The sequence below is a fragment of the Periplaneta americana genome, chromosome 16 (genome assembly GCF_040183065.1).
Source record: "Periplaneta americana isolate PAMFEO1 chromosome 16, P.americana_PAMFEO1_priV1, whole genome shotgun sequence".
Classification (NCBI taxonomy): Eukaryota; Metazoa; Arthropoda; class Insecta; order Blattodea; family Blattidae; genus Periplaneta; species Periplaneta americana.
This window is the reverse complement of record NC_091132.1, coordinates 135,810,703-135,836,708: the sequence shown is the minus strand read 5'-3', so window position 1 is coordinate 135,836,708 and position 26,006 is coordinate 135,810,703. Positions and strand designations below refer to the sequence as shown.

The following is a 26,006-nucleotide window of genomic DNA, read 5'->3' as shown; positions in this document are numbered from 1 at the left end:
CTCGAAGCTCTTATCATTATCATAAAATGGAACATATTCTGTTATGCGAGTACATATTTTGTATAACTTCATACGGCTTGTTGTGGTGGTAAGCAAAATTAATGAATAATCGAGTGATATTGTGAATATTTCTATTATTTCGAATGGTTTTGATAATCAAATAATTCGAATGAATTCATTCGATTTCTACCAATACTGCACTACGTAGTACTGTAGCATACTGCTTCGCATACAGTCATTGAAGTGAGCACTCGTTCTGACAGGGGAGTGATCCCCTGGGCGATCTCGAGCGAGCGGAGGCCAAACCCAAGCTCGAGCGATTACACACGAAGAGCATTCGGTAAAACCGATCTCAGATATCGTTAAGCATCGCTCTCTTGCAGGTCTCTGACCTATACCATCACACAATCCAAAAATAAATATATTCTTCTGTGGAAGATGTATGCGGCATTCTACCACAACATTCACAGCCAAAGAAACCATCAGATTGCTTAAGCACGAACTATTTGAATGGAACAGGTTGTGGACATTACATGTCACGTGGCTGTGATGGCCGAAGTCACGAGATGTTTACACTAATGTGTTTCCAATAATAAAATGTAACTCTGTAAATACTGAGAAATAGGATCAGCATTTATAGTATATGACATTTTTTGCTCAAAATGTGTAAGTGGCGGTAACTTTTTATTAATCACACTGTATATAGATACATATTGATGGTGCTGAACAGCAATCTTGTATGTCAAAATATTTAACAACATGAGAATTCACTTAATTCCTATCAAAAAACTCTTCCCAAATCTCCTGCAAACACATTTTATGTCAAGGCGTGAATACAAACTTTACATGAAAAGATTTAAACACCATTTTATGTCAAATATTTGTTCGTGATCAAGATATTAAAATTCTCTTTTTCACTCCCTTGTAAAATTGAATATTTTGATACACAGTAGAATCCCTCTTATCTGGCACCAAAGGGACCAAGTTAGTTTCGGATACGAGATTTTGCCAGATAAATGAATAAATACCAGTATATATGAAAAAGAAAGTTCGTATTTAATGCTGCCAAATGTTACAACTGCAGCCATGCGAAGCTTATTTCTCTATCACTTGTTCATACCTGAATAAACATAACTGTGTGGATTTTCCTTATTAAAATACATCACACAACACAAATAATACACTAATTTTAGGTTTGAACATTCACTGAAAATTAAAGTTCGTGCGAACTTCCTAATGTGGCAATATTGACGGCCCCAAACATAACTAAATAAACATAAAAAAACTGTGTGAATTTTATTTATTAAAACACATAACATAACACAAATAATACACTAATTTTAGGTTCGAATATTCACTCAAAATGAAAATTTGTGCGAACTTCCTAATGTGAGAACATTGACAGCCCCGAACATAACTAAATAAACATAAAAATTGTATGGATTTTATTTATTAAAACACATCACACAACACAAATAATACACTAATTTTAGGTTCGAATATTCACTGAAAACGGAAATTCGTGCGAACTTCCTAATGTGGCAACACTGACGGCACAGTCTGTGGCAATGTGGCAGATTAAATTTTTTTTTTTTTGACCCAGCCAAAAGTGCCATTGTTTTGGTACTTCCGGTTATTTGGGTGTCGGTTACAAGGGATTTTACTGTACCAGGTTGCTATTTAACACTATCGATATATTACATTACATTAGAAACTCTTACCTCAACTTGATTTTGAATTATGCAGTTCAGTTTTGACTGAAACCCTACTGGCTTCTTCCAGGAATATGTAAAATCCTCCAAATTAAAATAAACTTCACGTCCACTTTTTATAGAATGTTCAATCCAAGGACATGAGAAACCATTGCTCTAGAAAGATAAAATGGAATTTAGCATATTTAAAATCACTATAAAATTGTAATATGTTCATTTTTATATCATGATAGAGAGGAAATCAGTATCATTTGGAATAAACACATGTACCTTCCTTCTCCCTAAAAAAAGTCATCCCCACTGATCTAGTGGTTACCAAACTAGCTGAAGTTCTCAGGTTTGAAGTTGGTTGATTATGATGAATTGTCATGTGAAATAAAATTTAATTTCATTCAAAATATTACTTTCGTAAAATAGATTTATGGTCCATGCAAATTTCATCACCGAATGAGAAGGCTGCTGGCAAAATTACCTGCCATCTTCTTGTACAAGTCTCAGTGAACAGATGTCATAACACGTTGCTACGAAAAAGATGGTCAGAACACATAACAATTTACATATAACATATTTATTTACTTACTTATGGCTTTTAAGGAACCGGAGGTTCATTGCCGCACTCACATAAGCCCACAATCGGTCCTTATCCTGAGCAAAATTAATCCAGTCTCTACCATCATATCCCTCAAATCCATTTTAATATTACCGTATTATCTACATCTCGGCCTCCCCAAAGGTCTTTTCCTCTCCAGCCTCCCAACTAACATTCTATATGCATTTCTGGATTCACTCACGCATGCTACATGCCCTACCCTGTCAGGATTTGAAGTTCCTAACTATGTCAGGTGAAGAATACAATGCGTGCAGTTCTGTGTTGTGTAACTTTTTCCACTCTCCTTAACTTCATCCCTCTTAGCCCCAAATATTTTCCTAACACGTTACTCTCAAACACCCTTAACCTCTGTTCCTCTCTCAAAGTGAGAGTCCAAGTTTCATAATCATAAAGAACAACAGGTAATATAACTGTTTCATAAATTCTAACTTTCATCTTTTTGAGAGCAGACTGAATGACAAAAGGTTCTCAACTGAATAATACTAAGCATTTCGCATATTTATTCTGTGTTTAATTTTCTCCCGAGTGTCATTTATATTTGTTACTGTTGCTCCTAGATATTTGAATTGTTCCACCTGTTCAAAGAATAAATTGAGGACAGTTTTAACAAAACTCAACAAGCGCCATTTTTTTTTTCGAATTGCAGGTTTTAATGGATTCTGGTCAATTGTAATGAGGAAAAGGATGCAGTGCTCATAATATCATAAAAATCAGATCCTAGAGTATTGCACGATCTTCGTGAATCACCCCATATATTGGTAAACAAGCAAAACTGAGACTTCATTCGCAATAAACCAGTTAATATTTTGCTTTGAGTTATCGACCAATATTGCTTACTAGTGTGACAGACAAATATCATGTCATAAAGATTAAATTGGTTCCTGGAATCTAATAGCATACTTTAGCTTAATCAGGCTAAAATTCAAGAAATGAACAGTTTTAAATTTTAGTCAATGTTACAGTCATATTCAGGCATAAGCCTTTTAGAACTGAATTGCTTGAAGAAAACAGTCCCGCTGGGTTTATTCTACCACTTCAAATACCAGTACTAAAAAGATAAAAATACCTTTCTAAGCTTCCAATCCTTAACAGCATTGCGAAGTTTGGCATCATAACTGGCTTTGTTATCTTCAATTTCTTCATTATTGATTGCGATTGTAATATTTTGATTATCATCCTGATGTATCTTGTTTATTTTCACAAATGACTGACAAACTGTAAACAAAAAAATCATATACTTTAATTCTAATTTCCAAATTTGAAGCAAATTATTATTATTTCAATGGGTTATTTTTGGAGTCTAGTGGTTTATGCACTTGGCTCTCAATCCAAAGCATGCATGATCAATTCTGGCTGCAGGAGACCGATTTTTTACATGGAAAAAAATGTTAAAATGCAGCATCCATCATAAAAGGTATGGAGGAGTGGTGTGACAGCATTTTGCTGTCACAGGTCCGGAAAAATTGCTGTGACAGATAATGGCGATTTTTGTGTTCAGCTCATTCTTGCGGATTGCTAATGTTTATCATGAGTCAACAGATGTTTATGTTTATCACTCTTCTGCGAATTGATATATGGGTGCTATGTCTTATATCAACAATAATAATTAGTGTAACAAACATGATCTGAGCTGTGTTATCATGATGTGTGTGAAAGTTTCTGTCAAATAAGGTGGGACCAAAGAGCCAATGACTTAGTTTATTTTATTTTATTGGGTTATTTTATGACGCTGTGTCAACATCTAGGTTATTTAGCATCTGAATGAAATGAAGGTGATAATGCCGGGGTCCAGCACCAAAAGTTACCCAGCATTTGCTCGTATTGGGTTGAGGGAAAACCCCCGGAAAAAAACCTCAACCAGGTAATTTGCCCCGACCGGGATTCGAACCCGGGCCACCTGGTTTCGCGGCCAGACGCGCTGACTGTTACTCCACAGATGTGGATGCCAATGACTTAGTAGTTGAGAATTCAGAACTGGAAACCAAACAAACCACCCAATCAATCTGAACCAACAACCAATCAATCTCTTTAATGGATATCTCTTTCAGCAAAGCAGAGTTGAAGTCATTCTGAATAGGTAAATAGATATCATGTTTACCATTTGATCTGATGTTCAAATGTTTAACCTCTGCCACAATTCCTGTGTCACAAATTTGCAATATGATAAGAACCCTTCATAGTTTTCGCCATTATTCAAGCATTTATAATAAGGAAAGAATTCAGCATTAATTAACAACAACAATGTAAAGTGGCCTCACATCTACATCTTATAAATGGAATTTTAGATAAAATTCATGCATTTAGCATTTGATATTAAAAATGAAACTTATTTTAGCAAAAAATTAACTACAATGACTGTGAGCATACCTATGAAAGGAAAATAATGTAGGAGTACAAAAAAAATCTTCAAAGTTGTGTAATGAAATGGACATCCAACTGAATAGTACTCATTTGTCCTCTGTACATATAACAATCCACAAGTATCGGAGCAACTGGCATGAGCATGTTCTACGGATGCCAAATGATAGCCTACCCAGGAGATTATTAAATTACAGACCCCTTTGGATACAGAGATAGTGGACGTCCGAAGAAGCAATGGAGAGACCAGCTTTTCACCAGAGACAGAACAGGCCAAATGGCCTAAACCCTGATAGCTATTGATGATGATGATGATGATGATGATGATGATGATGATGATGATGATGACATACAATAAACTATCAAAAAAGGAGTTCTTTTGAAGTTCAAAAGTAACATTTTATTGCTGCACAATGGCATCAAATTTAAGAGACCCAAATGAACCTTTAAAATTGATTTAGACTACTAGATTAAGCTTCTTTACTCTTAAAGCTGGAATAAGTAAGATTGAAACCTGAAATCTGCAACTTGTAGTGGCACCAGTTTATAAACAAATTCAGTCACAAGTAGAAAGTATACACCATACAGTGAAAGTTTCTTTTTACTTGGTTATTTAACAATCCTACATCAACTACTAGGTTATTTAACACTGATGAAATTGGTGATAGCGAGGTGGTATTTGGCGAAACGAGACCGAAGTTTCATCATAGATTAACTAATATTCGAATTAAAGTTGGGGAAAACCTCGAAAGAAACCCAATCAGATAATCACCCCAAGTGAGAATCGAACCCACGTCCGAGCATAATTCCAGATCAAAAGGCAAATGTATTGTGACAGCTGCACCAGGGTTCGAACACGTGTCCGACAGGGCGCGCGGCAGACGAAACGCTGGTACGGGGAGCATCTGCATGCTGAGAGGGCAGAGGGGGTGTATTACGGCAATGCAGCGAGGGGAGGTTGCGCGCGCATCTGCTACCTGCCGAGTGAGGATGGAAGCAAACTGCTACGTGCGGAGTGAAGGGGGGACAGACCCTCCCGAATCATCCAGAAGTCCGTCAAAGTGGAGATATCCAGATAATTCGAGAGAGCTATCTCTGGACACCCGCAGAAATTTCTCGTAACTATGGTTTAGTTATACTACTAGGTTCAAAAAGTTCCCGGAATTTTACTACCATTTTTCGTATTAATATATAACAAGGGATATTATACATTTGTTTTGTTGGTAACATTCATGATGTCATTTCCTTAAAGTTTGCTGATAATGGCAATTATTGGTTTTGAGTTGTAGGCAATTGTTTATCATAGTGTTTTGTTTGTTCGTCGCATTTTGTAATTATGTCCACAGAGCAAAGTACAAACATCAAGTTCTGTGTTTTGCTGGGGACATGATCAGTATGGCTGATGAAGATGGTGATTTCTTAAACAAAATGAAACTGGTGCTACTTGTACGACCCAGTCCCTAAACGACAGTCATCTGAGTGGAAATCGAAAACATCTCCTCGGAAGCAAAAATTTCCTAGGGACACTTCCAAAGGCAAAGTTATTTTAAATGTTATGTTTTATTTAACGACGCTCGCAACTGCAGAGGTTATATCAGCATCGCCGGATGTGCCGGAATTTTGTCCCGCAGGAGTTCTTTCACATGCCAGTAAATCTACTGACATGAGCCTGTCGCATTTAAGCACACTTAAAGCAAAGTTATGTTGGAAGTTTTCTTCGACTCTCAGGGTCTCATGCACCATGAGTTCATTCCAGAAGGTCGTACTGTAACGAAAGAATTGTACGTAGAAACCCTCCGTCGCCTCTGGGACGCAGTGAGAAGGAAACGTCCAGAAAAGTGGGTAGAAAACAACTGGTTCCTTATGCATGACAATGCACCTGCTCATCGCGCAATTATTGTAAAGAATTTTCTTGCCAGGCACAACATAATTGCTTTGGATCACCCACCATACTCTCCTGATCTCTCACCACCTGATTACTTTCTGTTTCCCCGTCTGAAAAATCATCTGAAAGGACGGAGATTCAATGCTGAAGAGGTTATCGCAAACGCGACGAGAGCACTAAGACGGGTTTCACAAAATGGCTTCCAGGCCTGCTTCCAGGAACTCTACACGCGTTGGCAAAAGTGTGTTGTTGCGGAAGGCAACTATTTTGAAGGGAATGCTGTAGAATAGTGTTTAAGGTACGTTGTTTCTATGATGCTAGCAAATTCCGGGAACTTTTTGAACCTAGTATGTAAAAGAAGAAACGTGAGTGAACTTGAGCAGTTTTATTCAGCCAGTCAGTAAGCCAGCGTTGTTACAGGCAGTGAATAGAGCAAGCCAGCCAGTCTTGTGTACCGGAGCTCGAATTGAGTGTGCGTCCGCAACTGTGTCAGCATCTGAAGACCTGAGTTCGAATGCAGTGGACCGCAGTTGGAGGGACCTGAGTTCGAGTGCAGCGGATCGTCTCTGAAGGTCTGGGGTTCGAGATTCTGTGAACGCGAGTGACTGAGCTAGAAGAACTAGCCAAGACAAACGAGCTGTGAACTGAGAACTGACAGTTCTGTATTGTAAATAGTGCTTTGTGAATATTAGTTAAGATTAACAGTTCATTGTTGTTCGTAATAGTCCAAGTAAATTGTCATTGTCGTTTGTGGAGTGCAATAACGAATGCTGTGTTGCTGTGCGGAGAGCAAATCCCATTGTAGACGGGAGTGAAATTAAATTATAGAGAGTGATAATTATTGTTGAGATAATAAAATTACATTGTTGAGTTGGAATAAAAGTTTACAGTATAGTACCTGAACTACACTGGTGGCCTTTGTTATTCTTCTAGAGTTATTCATGAAATGAAATACAAAGATTACATGTTGTCAAATAATAATAAATAGAGCCCTGATGTTTAGGCATTTATTTTGGTTAAAATAGGCAGGCATATAGGCATTAAAAATAGTAAAAATAGGCAGTGAAATAGGCATTATTCATGGAAACATACAAAAAAATAGACAAACACTTGCTAAACTATCCCATGCGGTACTCACTTTCCTTGGTTACATGTCACAACAAGATGTTTTTTTAAGTTTTCAACTGTCATAGTGAGCCGTCTGTCACAGAGAAAGTTTTCATGGTGGAAAAAGAGCTTTCTACTTCTACTGAAGTGATTGGAGCAAACTTAAAACAACTTATTTCAGAAGGATTGTCTCTACTTTCTTTCAGAGACTGGGAAAAACCGACTGTGTATTGTCTCAAAAAGAGGGGTGTGAGAAGAGATTAGAGACTTCAAAGTACGCGTGACTTGTGCATGCAAGCGACAACAGTAACGGGACGTGGAGACTTGCTTTTAATACTTCCCTCATCCCCTTTCTTTCGCTGGTAAACCCCGAAATGACCTGAGCACTGAGGGTTAAACTGTTCAAAGATCTTTGTTAAGTGACATAAAGATGGAATCGGTAGGGGAGAAAAGTGTATGACGTCTTGGAAACATGTGTTGCTGGAGAATAAGATTCTCAGCAAATATTTGTGTGAGATGAATATATATTTTTAATTTGTACAACTGTTCTGTTTTGTTTTTTGATATAATTTCTGTGGGGTTTATTTTAAATGCATTAAAATATAGAAAATGTACAATTAAAAAAGGCTAAAAAAAAAAGGGATTTAACCTTAAAATAGGCAAAATAAAAATTGGGTCTATCGTCTCCAAATGCATGGAAACGTGTTTATCTCTAATAGGTCTGTCTTTCATACATACACTCAGTTTAAAAAAAGGCATTTTGCCTAACATCCGGGCTCTAATAATAAAACATTACGAAATAAATGTAATTGAAAACTGAAGTTAAATAAATTAGGATAACTAAAAATAACATACCACATTTAGCATCATTAATTTCATCCACTGCAAGCTTGACAACAGACTGAACGTCCTCTAACCACAGTACTCTCCCTTCTTTCTGTCTTTTTGTCCAGCATTTCTGTGGAGGAAAGGATCTTACATATATTGTAAAACTGATTAGATTTGATGCATCTATTCCTACACAACATAAAAATGACAGTACAGAAATCTTTACTTATAATGAAACATTCTCATTTCTCAACATAAAATCAGCCTTGGAAAAGATTGAGGACGTAGTTGCAATAAGGGCCCATACTCCAAAATGGTGTTCTGAGATATATTGCAATTTTTAAAGCAATGCACTAAATGCACTAATCAATGAGTATGAAACTGTTGGATAAGTAGTATTGTGTTTTTTACATTATATAACAGAAATACTAAAAGTATTTTAATCCAAAGAATAATATATAAAAGTAATGCATGTTATGGGTCCCTTTTTCTGGAGAACGTACTTTCAATTCAAAAATAAATATAAGCTGTGTGCAGTCTCTATAAAAATGTATTATTTTTTATATTTTCATACAAAATACAGCAATATTATTAATAATATTCATTAACGTTTTTAGAACTTGAGATATTTTCCACATAACATAGTGTGACAGCCGCATCGGGGGTCGAATGCGCGTCCGGCAGAAGGGAGGGCATGCAGAAAGACTGGCGGCAGAGAGGGGAAAGCCAGCTTCAGTGGGCACTGGGCGCAGCGCATGGGGAAAGAGGAAAGTTGCGAAACGCTGGCTGCTGTGCGGAGTGAAGGAGAAAAACCGACTGCGGCGTGACGTGGGGATGAAGCAGCGAGAAATGGAAGTCTCCAGAAAGAGAAACTTCGAGGATGGAAGAGACGAGAACGTGTAATGTAAAAATAAAAGCGCAAGCAGTTCAAAAGACCAGTCAGTCTGTTTTGTGAAGCAGCCGTGAGCAAGCAAGTAAGCCAGCCTTCGAGACCAGAGTTCGACTTGAGTGGGTCCGCAACTGTGGGAGCGTCCAGGCGAGTGCGGCGTATCCGGAGTCTTTGGTTAGACGTGCAGTGGACCGCAGTTGGGGGACCTGAGTTCGAAGTTCAGTGGACTGTCTCTAGAAGTCTTGGGTTCGATATACTGTGAACTTGAGTGAATGAGCTAGAAGAACTAGCCAAGGCAAATGAACTGTGAACTGAGAACTGGCAGTTTTGTTTTGTAAATAGTGCTTTGTGAACATTAGTTGAGATTAGGAGTACATTGTTATTCTCAATAATCAAAGTGAATTGTCATTGTCATCTGTGGATTGCAATAACGAATACTGTGTTGCTGTGTGGAGTGAAATACTCATCGTTGATGGGAGTGTTTAAATTCAGAAATAGAAAGCCATTATTGTTGTGAATAAAAGTAACATTATTGTGTTGAAATAAAAGTCACAATAGCAAATAATGAACATTTCGAAAAGTTAAAAACGTTTTCAAAACAAAATAATGAATAGAAGTCTATCAAACAAGGTAACACATCATAAACTTGTTGAATAGTAAAAAAATGTTTTTCGAACGAGATAAGACATTTTTGTTCATTCCACATCCATATTTTCCACACGATTTCACTCATCTCTGTCATCACTTTCACTCTCCTCTCCATAGTCTCAGAAGATTGAAAAAGAGACTCATAAAATGAGCTGCTTTGCTCTTCTACATATGGAAATAAGTCTCTGACATCCTTAACTTTAGTTTTCTTCAGTGGAACTCGAGATGCTGATTGAAGATCCAGTCTTGAAGGGCAGTTTTTCATGTATGAACATGTTCTATAGATAAAGGGCCTATAACATATATTAAAATAAACAGGTTTACTAGCACTGTTGTTAAGAATTTCTCAACAAAACTTTGTGAGTATAACAAAGAAACTATGGAAACAAATTTACACATTCTCCGGAAAAAGGGCCTATGGAGCTATGGGCCCTTATTGCAGCTACGTCCTCTATTGTAAACCTCTAGTGGTTGCTGTACTTACCTTAGGATCAGTATTTTTTAAATTGATTATTCAACAACACTGTGTCAACTAAACCGTTATTTATCGCCAATGCAATTGACAATAATGGAATGATATTTGACAAGATGAGTCCGAAGATTTGCCATGAGATTACATGGCATTTGCCTTACAGTAGGGAAAACTTAGATAAAACCCCAGCCAGATAGTAAGCCCAAGCGGAATTCGAACCCATGTCCAAGCACAACCTCAGAAATACATAGGTCCAGCTCATTACCCCTAGACCATGCCAGTAGCCTGGATCAGAGTATCACCATTCAAACCTGGTTAAGTTTACAGTCTCTTCGGACTCTGGAGAAAAATAAGAGTTGATGTCGCATGGCCTAACTTTATCACATAATAAAGTACTTTATGATATTCAAATGGTGTAATACACAATTTTTAAAATGGTCTTTGTACATCGAGAGTCAATCTGCAGTTCCAAATTTCAGTTGCAGTGCCAACTAACCCAAAGTTTCTCTCTGGTAATTGAAAGTAGGAATGATATTAAAATCCTTCTGCTAGTAATGAATTCCACCTCAATATAATGCCCCCACATAACAAACAGAGTTGAACTCTGCCAGACTAACAGAATTCTATTAAGATCTTAGTCACTCATATCTAGATTCACTGCAAGCCAATCTAATATAATTTATTCTATCTAATTCAATGGTACAATGATTGTTTTCATTTTAAAGACCCACGTTCAAAGCCTGGTGAGTTCAAGTTGGAATTTGTAGTAGATAAAGACGATGTTGAGGAATGTTTTCTTTGGGTACTTCCATTTCCCATAGGGTTGCTCCAATAATTATCATTACCCTACCATCAATTCATAAAGTAACTGATAACCACTGTATTTTATCTGTTAGAAGCTTCTCATGAGTCTTACATACATTTGCAAAAAATTTGCTAACTAGGAAGTCCTTTCATACATAGCATAAATATTGATAGTATTCTCTATTGTCCAGAGTCCAATTCAGTACAGATGGAACTAGCAATGAGCTAGCAAGACAAATTTCGCTCCCAGCAGTGGCAGGGCTCTTAACTTGCCATTATTCACATTGACTTATGAGCAGGCTCATGGAGTCATTTCATGTCAAATCGAACATCTACAAAACATGACACAATTAAATTAAATAACCCTTCTGTATTTTTTTTAGGGTGGACACAATTATTTAATCATTTAATAACTATTATTGTAGATGTGTGTGCAACGTAATATGAAAATCGTTATTCTGAAGATTCTCTAAATCGTAGAAAGTACACATTTATGCCATTTTAAACTGCAAGAATTGGAATAACTGTATACTGTTCTTAAGTTCAATGAAAACATAAAATGGGCCTTTTTTTTTTTTTTTTTTTGAGAAGAGTCCGCAGACAAACAATGCAGCCTTAAGGTACGGTCACACATCGCTACTTTTGCTGCGCAACTTTTGTACTGCAGCTGCAAAAGTTGCGTGTCGTGTTCACACGTAAGCCAAAAGTAGCACGCTGCATGCTACTTTTCGTGCTGCACAACCCAAGCGCTGCAAAAGTTGCAACTGGAGGTTGCGAGTCTGTTCACACACAAGGCGCTACTTTTGCAGCCGCAGTCTTGCTCCAGGTTTTCATCTCCGTGTTGACTTCTCAATATACATTTTGTGGTTATGTTCGCATTATTAATAAACTCATGCGAAAGCTTACTTATCTATTATTTGCTTTTCTGTCCTAACTAGTATTCAGAAATTGGCATTATTTTTACAATAAAGCTTTTAAAAACGCCTATATACTTACGTAAATGATAACCAACAGCATATTCACGTAATCAATGTTGGCAACCCTCCTGTTTGAAATTACGCTACGGAAAATTAAAAAAATGAATTATATCGTCAGCAAATGTACTCAGACTGTGTTATGCATTTAGTAACTGCTACAATTAATTTATTTTCATCACATCTAGCATTAAAATATAATCCAAACAATAAAAGTATCATTGGCACATTTGGATGGCAACACTTGTCGCAACTGCAGCAAAAGTTTCAACAAAACCGATATAAAAAATGTTGCGGCTGCAACCCTGAGAACCCTATTCACACGTCGCTACTTCTAAGCTGAGCGCAGCAGGTTCGACAACCGCTACTTTTCGGGTTGCACAGTTGTTCACACGTCGTAGTACGAGAGTTGCGCAGTTTTTTGTACTGCATCGCTGCAGAAGTAGCGACGTGTGACCATACCTTTAGCCTTATTGTGCAGCCTTCTTATTGGAATGATTGCCTCATCATTTAATGCATTCACTGTGTATAAATATATGAATCTTTTAAAATATCTCGACTAGAATGAGTAATATAGGATATCTAAATATATTAAATTATTTATATAGCTTGTGTGTTTATACAAGGTGAGGCAGAAACAATTAGATGATTTAAATTTCGCGCCATGCCGCCATGTTGGTAGGTGGCGTGCCAAAACATGCCATTCGGTAGAGCAGTTAATAGCCTTCATTAACGATAAAACGTTGGTCGAAAGAGCACAGGGCATTTACTGTGAAATCATTTTTAAAAAACAGTGATTCCACGCCAATTACACAACGCATCTTTAGACGACATTTTGAAATTGGAAGGAATGGAAAGATTTCTATACGCCAAACAATATTAAATTGGGTCAGACAGTTTAAAATTACTTAAGTTCCCCTTTCCAAGAAAAATTATTTGAAAGAATACAAATACATAGTAGGACTTGCAATAGAAAATGGGTTCAATAAGAAAATGATAGACTTCTTTTTAAAAGAAAATCCCTTCTAAATAAGAATTCAGATACCACGCTTACAGCCTTGACTGATACTAAAAAACCAAAACACTGGAATGTAATGTTCTTTTATAATATGTGTCATACAAGTTACTTAACTTTTTCAAAAAAGAAAATGTAAAGGTCACCTTTAAAACTGGTAATAAACTTAATAATGTTATCCCTAATAATATTGGCAACTTTGACAAATATGCTAGTGGTGGAGTATACATGCTGCATTGTAAGAATTGTACAAAAAAAAGTATGTTGGCCAAACTAAAGGAACTTTAAAACTAGATATTCAGAACATAAAGCAGATTTCCGTCATAGTCGTAATAGATCTAAATTCGCATTCCATTTGATTGAGAGTAATCATGAGCTTCAAAAAATGTCTGACGCTTTACAAATTTTAAAACCTATCATCAACAGGAACATTAATTTAGTTGCAGAAGAATTTTACATAAGTAAATCGCTTAGTAATAACATTTCGTTACTCAATGAACAATTACCTAATTCTAATAACTCTTTATTCAAATTGGCCAATGGGAACTCTTCTCACTGCAACATGTACCCCCCTCCACTTACGTCATGACGTGATTCTTTTATGTCATTGCACCAGTCACCACCAAGTAACCGGCCAGATAACATCGTCTCTTCCCACGGCTTCTAAAATCTCGTGTTTTATCGCTACATAATCTTCCTTAGGTTCCTTTATTAAAACATCTCTTATTGATTCTTGCAGATTCACTACACGCTGCCATTCTATACATCGTGATGACTGTTGCAACTTTTTACTCTTTTAACCGTCTCTGTTATATTTTATAAGCGCACACATGTTTTGTAGACTTTTATCTCAAGGCATAGATTTATAATTTAATATCTAGACTTTATAGAGGTTTGAATTATTACAACCATTTGCCTGTTTTTCAAGTCATTATATTTACTTTGCCTTTGTTTGCACAGTTATCTTTAATATTGTAATTTTTTGTCATGTCGTGTATTTTATTACATCTCATTATGTTGCATTCCATCTATGTCTTTATGTAAAAACCTTAATAATATGCTAACCAGACCTGAAGATGCTATCTTAACAGTGAAAGCGCTAGTCGTATGTATGTTTTATATGTATAACCTAATGTAATCTTTTGTACTACGCATTAGGTTAAAAATAGACAGTTATTGAAGAACCTATGATATTTATCTTCATTTACTGCTTCTGTTCACAGCAAATGGACCCTCATCCTCAAACAATGAGAGAACACCGGAAAATGTGTGAGTGGCAGCCGCATTTCAGCGCAGTCCTCAGTGTTTTTCTCGTCGCCATACACTCAATGCCTAGAACTGTTCGACGCATTTTGCACGAGAATTTGAAACTCCATCCATTCAAAATTAATGCTTCCACAACATGTCATGTCTCGTTTCGAAGATGTTGCTTGGCCTCCACGCTTACCCAGTTTATCAGCATGCGACTTTTTTCTGTGAGGCTACTTGAAGGAGAAGGTCTATGCTCATCGGTCTCACTCAATTCAAGAATTGAAGGATTATATCCGAGAAGAAATTCGAAGAATTCCAGAGAATGTGCTTCGTAAAGTCATGGACAGTGTTAGACAATGTGCAGAGATCTGCTTGGCATCAAATGGAACTCACCTGAGTGACATTATATTAAAAAAGTTACTTTGGACAATTAGGCTTTACAACAGGCATGTCAAAACCCTGCACATTGTGCAGTCGCACGCATTGTGCAACTGTCTCTGTGTGATGTGCAGTCTCTATTCCCCTACCTGGAAGGAATGAACTGCCTTGGAGGGGAACGTGACAGGGCTATACAATACGTGCAGCAGCTTTTGTTTCAGTAACACAGTTTCAGTACGAGTGCCGATTTGGCTGTGTCTGTGAATGAGTTATGATAAATAAAGTGAGGAGTTCACAGATAACGGAGAAGAGAAATTACGAATCATATAACATAATTGTTATAATGTTTTCCTTAGCCAACAATGATAATTATTTTAAAATGCAATTTAGATCAGATTAGTAAAGTTCTCAAAATATGATATTGCCAGTGCTTATTTCTTAATCATTACTCTCACACAAAACGTACTTGACAATGGCGTTGTTTTGGAGTCTGTATTAACACAGCCATCAAAGGTTAGACGACTTACGACTTTCATTTCATAAACTGGTAAATGATGAGAATATAGTGAGGAATACATGTGAGGCTCTTCAGGTTGTAAGGAGAGAATAAAACTATTTGCAAGGCGGAAAATTTTCTGGAAAAATATATAATGGCAAATTTTCCATCTCATGTCACAATATTAATTCAATATACTTATATTAATAAATCTTTAAATCCGACATAAAGAGAATATCGTCGTTTCACAGCTTGTTAACTACACTTTTAATTTCTTTGAGTAATGCTCCCAACTTTTCGATACTTGCTCTCAATGTTTTCAAATAAACTATATGTGAATTTAAATTCTAAGCTTAATTTATATTGACATACAGCAAAGAAATGATTCCAGTGTAAAAACTTCACAATGTCCTACTGCATGTAATTAATTGGGAGTATAATATTTTCTTCAACATTTGTGCATCAATGGTCACAGTAAATAATAATACTTTAAAATAATTAGTACCTACTACGTAAAATGAAATACTTGTTCGTTTCTTGTTGTTTCGAAATTACTGCAATTTTATTTCTTCAAATACTGTATAAAAATCATATTAATAAATTATGCTTTACAAACCACTACTTTGTGAAGTATAACTGAGTAAGCCTAAAGTTTCTTGTATTACAATTGTCAAATATAGACACTGATAATAACTGTGTTTTTTTCGTTCTGCTAACTATGTTTATAATGTCCAAATGTCTATTTAATCCAACCCTAGAAGCGCAGAATAGATTGTATGCCCCTCCAGCTAAGAACAGGTAAGAGCAACACTTGATTGATGCAACCTGCACAGACCGGCGATCTGCGCACATAACTGCACATTTAGAGTCTGATTTCCGACATGCCTGCTTTACAATGTAGTTTACCACAGTGTAGATAGTGATAATTTAATTTGCTATTAAAGTGTTCTTTTTCAAGTTACTAATCTTCTAATAGTTTCCACCACACCTTGTATAAATGTAAGAAGAAAGAACATATTAAATACATACATAGAGCAGTTTTAAGTAGAGAATACTATCAACAGGAGCTATATTATCTACGAGTTTAAGACTGGGGCTTTGTAAAGCTCGTAACATTGCTTTCAAATCCTTTTCTTCTATTGCTGTATTCAGCTTCTGTAGTGCCATTATCACTGCAAAAGAAAATTAATTTTCTTCAACATTACAATATACATTCAAAGACAAAGAACATATTATTACATAATATAACTTTTATTACAAAAGTGAAATCAAACTTACGTATATTGTTCTCTTCATGCTGATTGTTAACAATATCTATGCATTCTTGAACATCTGTGTATGTCAAAACAGGGCATTCACATTCATCTGTTAGTTTGTTTTGTCGCAGTACAACCAATGCTTGCAAGTACTTCATTTTTGAAGCTGGATCTAAGCCCTGTTGAATTATTAATGAAACCTGATTATTTTTTATATTAATAAGAGAGATTCAGAGCAAGTGGCCTAAGTCATATTTTTTTCGACATTTCAACTTATGAATGTCAGAAAAAAGTGTGTACTTTTATTTTGTATTTAAAGTACCATATACTTGCACAAATTGCCCCTTAAATTATATTTCAACAGATATTTCAATGGCATAGAACACAAAAGTTAAAATATTTCATGTCTTGCAATTCCTGACTTACGCTACTGTTGCTTTTAACTCTTTATATAGTTCTAAGCTATAGTTTTTATATTTGGAGCAAATAAAATAAATACAGTGAAACTTCCCTTAATGGACACTTCCCAATAGCGGACTCCTCTCAATAGCAGACATTTTAAAGTTCCCCTGGAAAATAACATTGACCTTTATGATAAAATTCTTCCAAATAGCGGACATTCTCAATAACGGATGCGGACACTGAAATGTATCTCCCAACAACAATTAAAACTTCCAAATAACGGACAGCGTGAAAGAAAAAAAAGAAAAAGACGTTTGTAAATTAAACGGAATTCATTGCAGCAATCATTATCGTGCATTTGAACGTTCTTGTGCTTTATTGAAGGTTAGTTGTGATACTGTATGTGAGCAGTCCGTACTTTCTTAGTTTGTCAAATTGAGTGTTCAGAAGTCCATTCACATTAAAAATGTCACAAAAACGTAAACATTTGTCACTAAAAGAGAACGTGGATATTGTAAAGCATAGTGAGAAGGAGAAATTAAGTGTTCGTGAGCTGGCCACAAAGTTTAATGTGGGGAAAAACTCAGGTTAGTGAAATTTTGAAAAACAAGGATGTTGTTGTTTTCTAATGCCAGGCGTTTGACAATAAAGTCATTTGACCTCTTGCACTCCAATATTTTTCAAAGATATTATCATGACCAGCCACTGAAGCACAGATTTTGAGGTGTTCCGAATCCATTTCTTGGTTTGAGTTGCACAATGGACAGTTAGGGGACTGATATATTCCAATTCTATGCAGGTTTTTGGCCAAACAATCATGGCCTGTTGTCAATCTAAATGCAGCTACAGACGATTTTCGTGGTAAATCGGGAATTAACTGTGGATTTTGATGCAGAGAGTTCCATTTTTTCCATTGGGATTGTATTATCAAATTTTGTTTGTTGAAGTCTAAGTATGTAGATTTTCACCGAGTAATACGTAGATTTAGTAACAGGTCTGTAAGCAGCAGTGCTGCCCTTCTTTGCTAAAGCATCCGCATTCTCGTTTCCCAGGATTCCACAATGGGATGGTATCCATTGGAATGCAATTCTTTTATTGAGTGATATTAATTGAGAGAGCATTTTAGTTATTTCTGCTGTTTGAGATGAAGGTGTGTGTTTAGAGACTATTGATAGAATAGCTGCTTTGGAGTCTGACAATATAACTGCATTTTTAAATTTACTGATGTGGCATAGAAGATTCCTGAGACTTTCACTTTTGCAATGATTTCTCCATCACTATAAAGTGAGAAGAGACAGCACGTAACACCTGCACCGGCACCTTGTTCTCTGGAGATCAAGGATCCATCAGTGTATAAATGAAGCCAGTTTTGTGGAGGGTATCTAATATTAATTGTCTCTAAAGACAATTGTTTTAGTATTTCAGTGTTTACTTCTGATTTCAGTATTTCTTCTGTTAAATTTAGATTATATTCCATATTTAATAGAGTTAAAGGGTTTGGATTAATTTGTAGGTTTTCTTTTAAATTCGGGATATTGATTTTTTGTTTTAATTCTTGAACAATGGATATGAAACTTTTTTGAGTTCTCAATCTACAGAGCGGACTGTCAGGACAAGGATGTTAGGCCTATTTTAAAATCATATACTGAGAATGCAAATGAGAACCCAAAAAGAGTTTTTCTTAAAATTGAGGGGCTTGCCATTGACAATTTAACATATGAATGGTTCTGCTGTGCTAGAGCAAATAAGATGCCTTTATCTGGGACCTTGAATAGAGAGAAAACCTTAGAAATTGCAAAAGAGTTGGGTTATTCTAATTTTAAAGCTTTGGGTGATTGACTATACAAGTTTCGGTCACAACACAATATTTCCTACAAAATTGTATGTGGTGAATCTGCTTCTGTTCATCCAGAAATTGCATCTGACTGGAAAAGTAAACTTACTGATATTTGTATTTTGATGTACTATATACATACTAACGATTTTCCAAATAGCGGACACTTCTCAATAACGGACATTTAATTTTTCCCCGGCAGTGTCCACTATTGGGAAGTTTCACTGTGTTTGGAAATACATATAATAAAATTCAGAAATATATGAAGGAAATGATAAATAATTACATACCTCACAGTATATCTTGAGTGTTAGGTGATGTCAGTGGACGTTAAGATAAAAAGTAAGAATGAAAGCTCATATGCAGCAAAGTACAAAGAGTGATAACATATCTCATCTGGTACAACTGATGTGTTATAGCTAGATTGTAGATATCAGTGTAATGCATGAGCAATAGGTACCACCTATTTCCAATTTAATGGTCACTATCACTCAAGACATACCAAAAATAATATATAGTAGAATCCCTCTTAATCAGCACCAATGGGACTAGGTAAGTTCCAGATACAAGATTTTGCTGGATAATTGAATAAGTATTAAAAAAAAAAAATTACCTGTTCTGTATTTTATGATGTCAACCTGTTGAAATTGTAATCGTAAAAAGCTTATTTCTCAGTCATTTGATCATAGCTAAATAACATAAAACTGTGTGGATTTTCTTTATAAAAACACATCACTTGACACAAAAATACACTAATTTTCGGTTCGAATATTCACTGAACATTAAACTCATGTGAACTTCCTAATGTGGCAACACTGACAGCCCAGGCTGTGGCAATTCATCCATGCATTCTTTTGTGCCTGATAATGGACAGGGAGATTCTTTATGTTTTTGAAGCACCTTGGATTTCGATATTTTCCCACCACTTTGTCACTTTGTGGGTACCTGCAGCATTTCCGCATACTATAACAGTTACACGATTATTGTTTCGTTTGAAGTCCTTGGATAAGGTTTCCATCACACACGCCAGTGTTGTAGGAAGACACCTCCATAATAAACCAGTCTCGTCATCATCATCATCGCCCTTGCAGGTATTAGGCCTAGTGGCCTGTTACGGTCTCCATCTTTTCAGGGGGCGTCCCAAAAATCGTCTTCCATGTGTTATATAGTGGAGAATTTGTCTTGAGAGTCTGGAACGGTCCATTCTATTGACATGGTTAAGCCATTTTTGTCTATAGTGGTGGAGATATTCATAAATAGGTGTAATTTTCTAATTCTTTTGTAAGTAGTTCATTCCTTTTGTGGTCAAGCAAGCTGTAGCCAGCAGTCCTCCTTAGAAATCTCATTTCTGCAGTTGTTAGGCATTGGACATCTGAGTTTCGGACAGTCCAGGCCTCACTACCATACATGAGGACAGGTCTTGCTAGAACTTTATATGCTCTTAACCTGGTATGTTTTTGGGTTTTCGTGGTTGTGAAAACCTGGTTGATGGTTCTTAAGGCTCCATTAAAATGTTGAATATTTTCAGATATATCAGTAACAGGTAAATATGTCAAATTATAACCTAAATATTTAAATGAGTTTACCTGTTCTAACGTATGGGTTCCAATGCAAATTTTACTCCTAACTGGCTGTTTACCTTGGAACGACATAATTTTTGTTTTGTTTGGGGAAATTTTCATATTGAAATTTTGTGCTATTATATTCAGGTGATGTATTGAGTATTGCAGCTCGTCTTCATTTGTAGCAAAAACAACTTGATCGTCTGCATATAACTATGTATCTAGAGTACAATTTCGGAAGAGCGGGATGTTTCCATGAATTGTTAAGTCGCCAATGTCTGATGATGGAGTTGATGTATATATTGAATAATATTGTTCGAGTTATATATATTTGTTCCACATTAACATTACTCTCAGACACAATTTTCTGGAACTGATTAATAAACTGATCCGCAGACACTTGTGTCAGCACTCATTTGTTCACCGGACACGTCTAGTTTTCATATTCCATGTCTTTCTTTGAATCTGTTATGCCACCCAACAGAAAATCCACACTCACCTTGCAGTTTCATTTTCTGGTGCAATCCCTTCACTTTTTCTTGTAGCATTGGGCCAGAAAGCACATTCCCTTAGATCTTTTAATTGGAAACCACTCATATAGAACTTTGGGACTGATGTACAGTTTTCCGATTTTCCGCAACTTTCGTAGGTTCAGTGTTACTTATGAGTTGACTGTCTTGTTGACCAGAGTTGACTGCCTTGTTTTTTTATATTGTATACAGTTGAACTTCCAACTTTACATTCGTCCATTAGTTTGGATCTACTAACTACTCTCTCTATTTTCTCGAGTAATTCAAGCTTTTGCTTCAGTGGGAGGAAGTTCCTCTTGAGCTTAGCAGTAGTAGCCATGATGCTATCACATGAATGAAACTGTTACATGCTGTAGGAACAGAGAATGTCACACTTTCCTATTTAGACTCATCCATCCGGCGAAACAGACGAGTTCAAGTGGTAAATTTAAAGATATTGTCTCTGTGCATTGTTTGCAAGGTCGAGCAGCAACTTATAGACATTACCCAATCTACCCCAGGGACATAACGAGGGTTTCTGTCTATGTTTTCATGTGTGAACAATGTAAATAATAAACAATATGCAGCATGTGCGATCCATGAAAACCACTCACATCTTCATCCGACTCTTCCCTTTCACATGAATGACTATTTTTTTTTGGCTTAGTCAAAAGTGCCGTTGTTTTGGTATTGCTGGTTATTTGGATGCCGGATACAAGGGATTTTACTGTAGTTTGTTCAACTTCCTTAAGTATAGTTGGGAGTTCAAAGAAACCACGACAGTGCATACAAGGAAGTTGTACAAACTATATACAAAATGTATTTAACAATTTTAAGATGCTGATACAGTAGAACCTCTATTATCTGTGGTAATGAAAGGGATAGAATGAACAATTAATCGAAAACATCGGATAATCCGTACCCTAAAATATTTTCGTAAATTAATTGAATAATTCAACTTTAGGAATTTCCTCCGTGGTCTTGCCTTTAACACGCTAGATAGTGAATCAGAAGTTCACTAATTTAAATTCGGTTGTCAACGACGTGTTTTTAAGGGGCAAGGAAACTCCTTGTAATGGCTATCAGCGGAAAGATTGGAATAGTACAGGTCTCATGTTATAGATTTACATACTTTATACACATTTTATCCTTGATTCTTATTAAATCGAGCACAGTTGTAACATCAGTTTCGTATTCTGATGCAAGATGAGCCAGTTTCTCTTTCCCCAAACCACTACAGTATTTGCACTTTTTTCGATACTTAGCACGAACTCGCTTTCTTTTGACACTTATGAAATACATTTTGTCTAAGTTATACAGTACGGCAACTTGAACAGCAGACCATACTGTGTAAGTGTAAAGATTTGTAATAACACTCTAGAAAAAAATATGTACTAATATAACATACAGTAGTACGTCATATGTTCTGTAGCCCCCCCCCCAAACAAACAAACAAAAAGAGCGAGAAAAAGAGTCGGATAATCCGCCAATCGTTTAATAGGGAGACGGATAATCGGGGTTCTACTGTACTTCAAAGGATGATAAATTCTTAGCATGACTCCCTTTGAATGGGATGTAAAGCTGAGAGGACCATGTCGCAAATTTATAGCACCTTAAGGATCCTGTCCTTAAACGAGAAGCCTCTGGGCAAAATTTACCGACCACTTGTTCCCCAAGTCAAAATTCAACTCAGCATACAGTGAAATCTATCTTAAGAGGCCATTGATGTTACTCTGTAAATTTGTGTTTCATCAAGTGGCCGCTTGATTGAGGTTAATGTGTTTCATGAATCAGCACGAAAATAATAAATTTGATTGATTTCTTTAGTACTATAAGAATATATAGTCGCGATGCTGTTATTCCTGGTGTGATTCCTCCTCTTTGCTTACGTCTTAGGAAGTGAAGGCTCTATAAAGTCTAGGTAGGTAGTATCGTTCGCCATTTTTGTTCTTTCGTTGCTAAGCTACCATACGAGGGATCTATTTGCCACACCGTTAAACATTATCATGTCGTAGCTCCTATGATAATAAATCAAACACACTGTCATTCAGCAAATAAGTGAGCAGCAAATAACGTCTTCGTGTGCTTTCTGTGAACGCCCACGATAGAGCCAAAATGGCGGGCGATTATATTAAGTATTTATCGAGCCTTAAGAAATGAATATAGTCTTTTTCAGCGAATCACAAGACACACACGTTTAAATGTAACCGACCTGCAACGCGATTGGCTGCCGGAAATTAGAGCGATGGAACTATAGCAATTAATTCTATACTCTTAATACTAAATATGCTTACAACTACAGTACAGTGTTACATTCAATCACTCAATTCACACTGTGGAGTTAATTTTAAGTATGTTGTACACTAGACTTTCAATATTAACCGTTTTAGATTTTTACATTTTCTTTTCACGGTACAGTTCTCTAAAGAGGCCAATAACACTGGGGAACAAAATCTGCGTTGCACTAATACCAACACTTGTTCTAACCTAATTTTGGTGTGCCGATTTCAAATTTGAAGGTAGTTTTTCTCTGTAAGCTATAGTTTTTTTTTTGTAATTTAACATTTTAATTTTTCACCTTAATGTTGTTGTTTAGTCAACTGTCCAAAGACAGGTCTGAACTTCACAAGTGACACCAAAAAGACCACTTATGAGGCAACTAGGCCAGGAGATAATGAAATAGGGCGACCAGTTCCTTTCTCCCTCCATTGCATATATCGCAGATTAGCTACATGTTAGACTAATCAGACTTCAGATATATACTATTGTTCTTCCTCCAACACATATCGTCAAGTGAGATGTACTGCCTGATAATGTACATATCAGCCCTGATCACATACATAACAGATTGCTCAGCCTTATAGGCTTTGACAGCAACAACTTTTGTCAACTTCACTATGCTGCCATCTAGTTACTGCATAAGAAGTCACGTTATAACTCTCATTTGAATTGCATGGAGCAACTGTACTTCCATCTAGCGGCTGTTCTCAATCGATGGTAGCAATTCTGGTGGTTGTTCTCTTCCACATTACCATTTTTAACATGTGGATAGTCAATCTATTATATATGTGATCACTTCGTTATGAACAATGATTTAAGACCATAAATACACACAAAAGCAATCTATCTTGCATCACACTGCTTGTTTAAATGGGATTGGTCCACTCTGAGGATGATATCCCTCTTCTATTACTAATCCAAGAGTTGTTTTTTGGATCTTCACTTCTTTATGTTTTTGTGGAAGACGACACCAATTATCAAATGACCTCCACCTTATTACTGTTGCTGCTACTGCTATGGCGCTACAGCCCAATTTGAGCCTTGGCCTCCTCAATGCGTCTCTTCCAATATTCTCTATCTCTGGCCTTTGTTTTCCATGCCCTTAGTCCTAGAATATTCACGGCGTCCTTTCTGACTTCATCCTCCCATCTTTTCCTGGGCTTTCCAACTATTCTTTTCCCATGCATTTGTTGAGTGAAGGACCTTCTTGCTATCTGCTTCTCATCCATTCTCACTACATGTCCTGGCCACTGTAATCTTCTAAATTTAATAAATCTGGATACTTTCATCTCTTTATATAACTCAGAATTGTATCTTATTCTCCAGCCTTTCTCATCTTGGACTGGGCCAAAAATCTGTCTTACAATCCTTCTCTCGAAGCTGTTCAATCTTTCCTCCGCCTTACTTTGCATGGTCCAAGTCTCACAACCATAGCACAATATTGGTCTTATTATTGTTTTATACAATCGTATTTTGTTATTCCTATGTATTGTTTGGGATTTCAACAAGTCGATCATCGAAAAATAGGCTTTGTTAGCCCGTAATATTCTTTCATCTCCACTAATTCATCATTCTCCTTGTTTACTATGGAACCCAAATATTTAAAGTTTTGTACTATATCAATATCAGTATTATTCAGTCGGATAACTTTATTTTGTACTGATTTTTTAGTTTGAAGAACTGTTTTCGTCTTATTTGTATTAATACATAATCCTATCTCTGCCGCCTTCCCATCTAATTCTGTAAGAACTTCTTCTACCACCTTTTTTGACCTTCCCAAAATGCCAATATCATCAGCATAACCTATCAGTTGTACTGATTTATTTACTACCGTTGAGTCTGTTTGTATTTCCATTTGTCTGATTACATATTCCAAGGCTAAATTAAATAAGACTGGGACCAGCCCATCCCCTTGTTTCAATCCATTCCTTACAGTCAGTCCTTATTACTGTATTAGGGAAAATAATTGTCTAAAAAGTCCCACGTCAGAAATGAAATTCTGCCATACTAGTAGAGTCCTTAAGATCTGATTCAAGTATATTCGGAGTTCATATAAACTAAAAAAATTAATCAGTTATAGCCATGCACTCATCAGAAATAGAGTCCTCAGTCGTCAAGTGCTTAGCAAGTTCGCTATTAAGTATGAGATTTGTGGATTTAAACATGATCAAGGATAATGGTTTAATGTGTTCGAACTGGCCAAGAGCTATAAAACTACTTAACACAAATTTCTACTGGGGGAGGGGGGGGGGGAGGTTGAAGTAAATTAAAGATGAGCTGCTTGTATTGTAGATGTTTCAATCAATCTTCTTAATGTATCCAGCTGTTTTTTTACCACATAAAGTCCACTATAGTCCACTGTAGTCTATTCAGTTGTTGTTTTTCACGAGAAGTGAGGGATATTTTGATCGGTGTTCATTATAGATGCCTGTTGCTAGTAGCCAGAGTTGGGGTGTAGTCAATATATACTGCAGGGCTGTATCTTCTGCAACTGGTACTGATGATTTTAATTTACTTCTTTTGTGGTTTATGGATAGACAGTATAGAAGAATGTGTTCCAGATCTTCATCATGATTATTACACCACAGAAAAGTAGGATTATCAGAAATGTGAAAGCGGTGTAGGTACAATTGAGTGACAATGAGACCTGTTCTGGCTCTTGTTAAAAATGTTGTTGTTTTCTAATGCCAGGCGTTTGACAATAAAGTCATTTGACCTCTTGCACTCCAATATTTT

General features: G+C 36.3%; 1 protein-coding gene and 1 long non-coding RNA gene across 4 annotated transcripts in view; one reads left to right on the top strand and one right to left on the bottom strand.

The window, feature by feature from the left end:
* Positions 1–16,173, top strand: part of LOC138691253 (uncharacterized) — a 56,397-nt gene extending 40,224 nt beyond the window's left edge. Inside the window, exon 3 of the long non-coding RNA XR_011329780.1 lies at positions 14,526–16,173. This is a non-coding gene — a long non-coding RNA (uncharacterized lncRNA). The remainder of the gene's footprint in view (positions 1–14,525) is intronic.
* The window catches only part of LOC138691246 (ras GTPase-activating-like protein IQGAP1), a 207,117-nt gene that overhangs the window by 110,566 nt on the left and 70,545 nt on the right, over positions 1–26,006 (bottom strand). For all 3 annotated transcript variants that reach the window (XM_069813067.1, XM_069813068.1, XM_069813069.1), the window contains 5 exons: positions 16,706–16,862; positions 16,457–16,599; positions 8,528–8,630; positions 3,389–3,537; positions 1,722–1,868 (listed from right to left, as the gene is read on the bottom strand). In XM_069813067.1, coding sequence (XP_069669168.1) covers positions 1,722–1,868; positions 3,389–3,537; positions 8,528–8,630; positions 16,457–16,599; positions 16,706–16,862 — 699 coding nt within the window. The remainder of the gene's footprint in view (positions 1–1,721; positions 1,869–3,388; positions 3,538–8,527; positions 8,631–16,456; positions 16,600–16,705; positions 16,863–26,006) is intronic.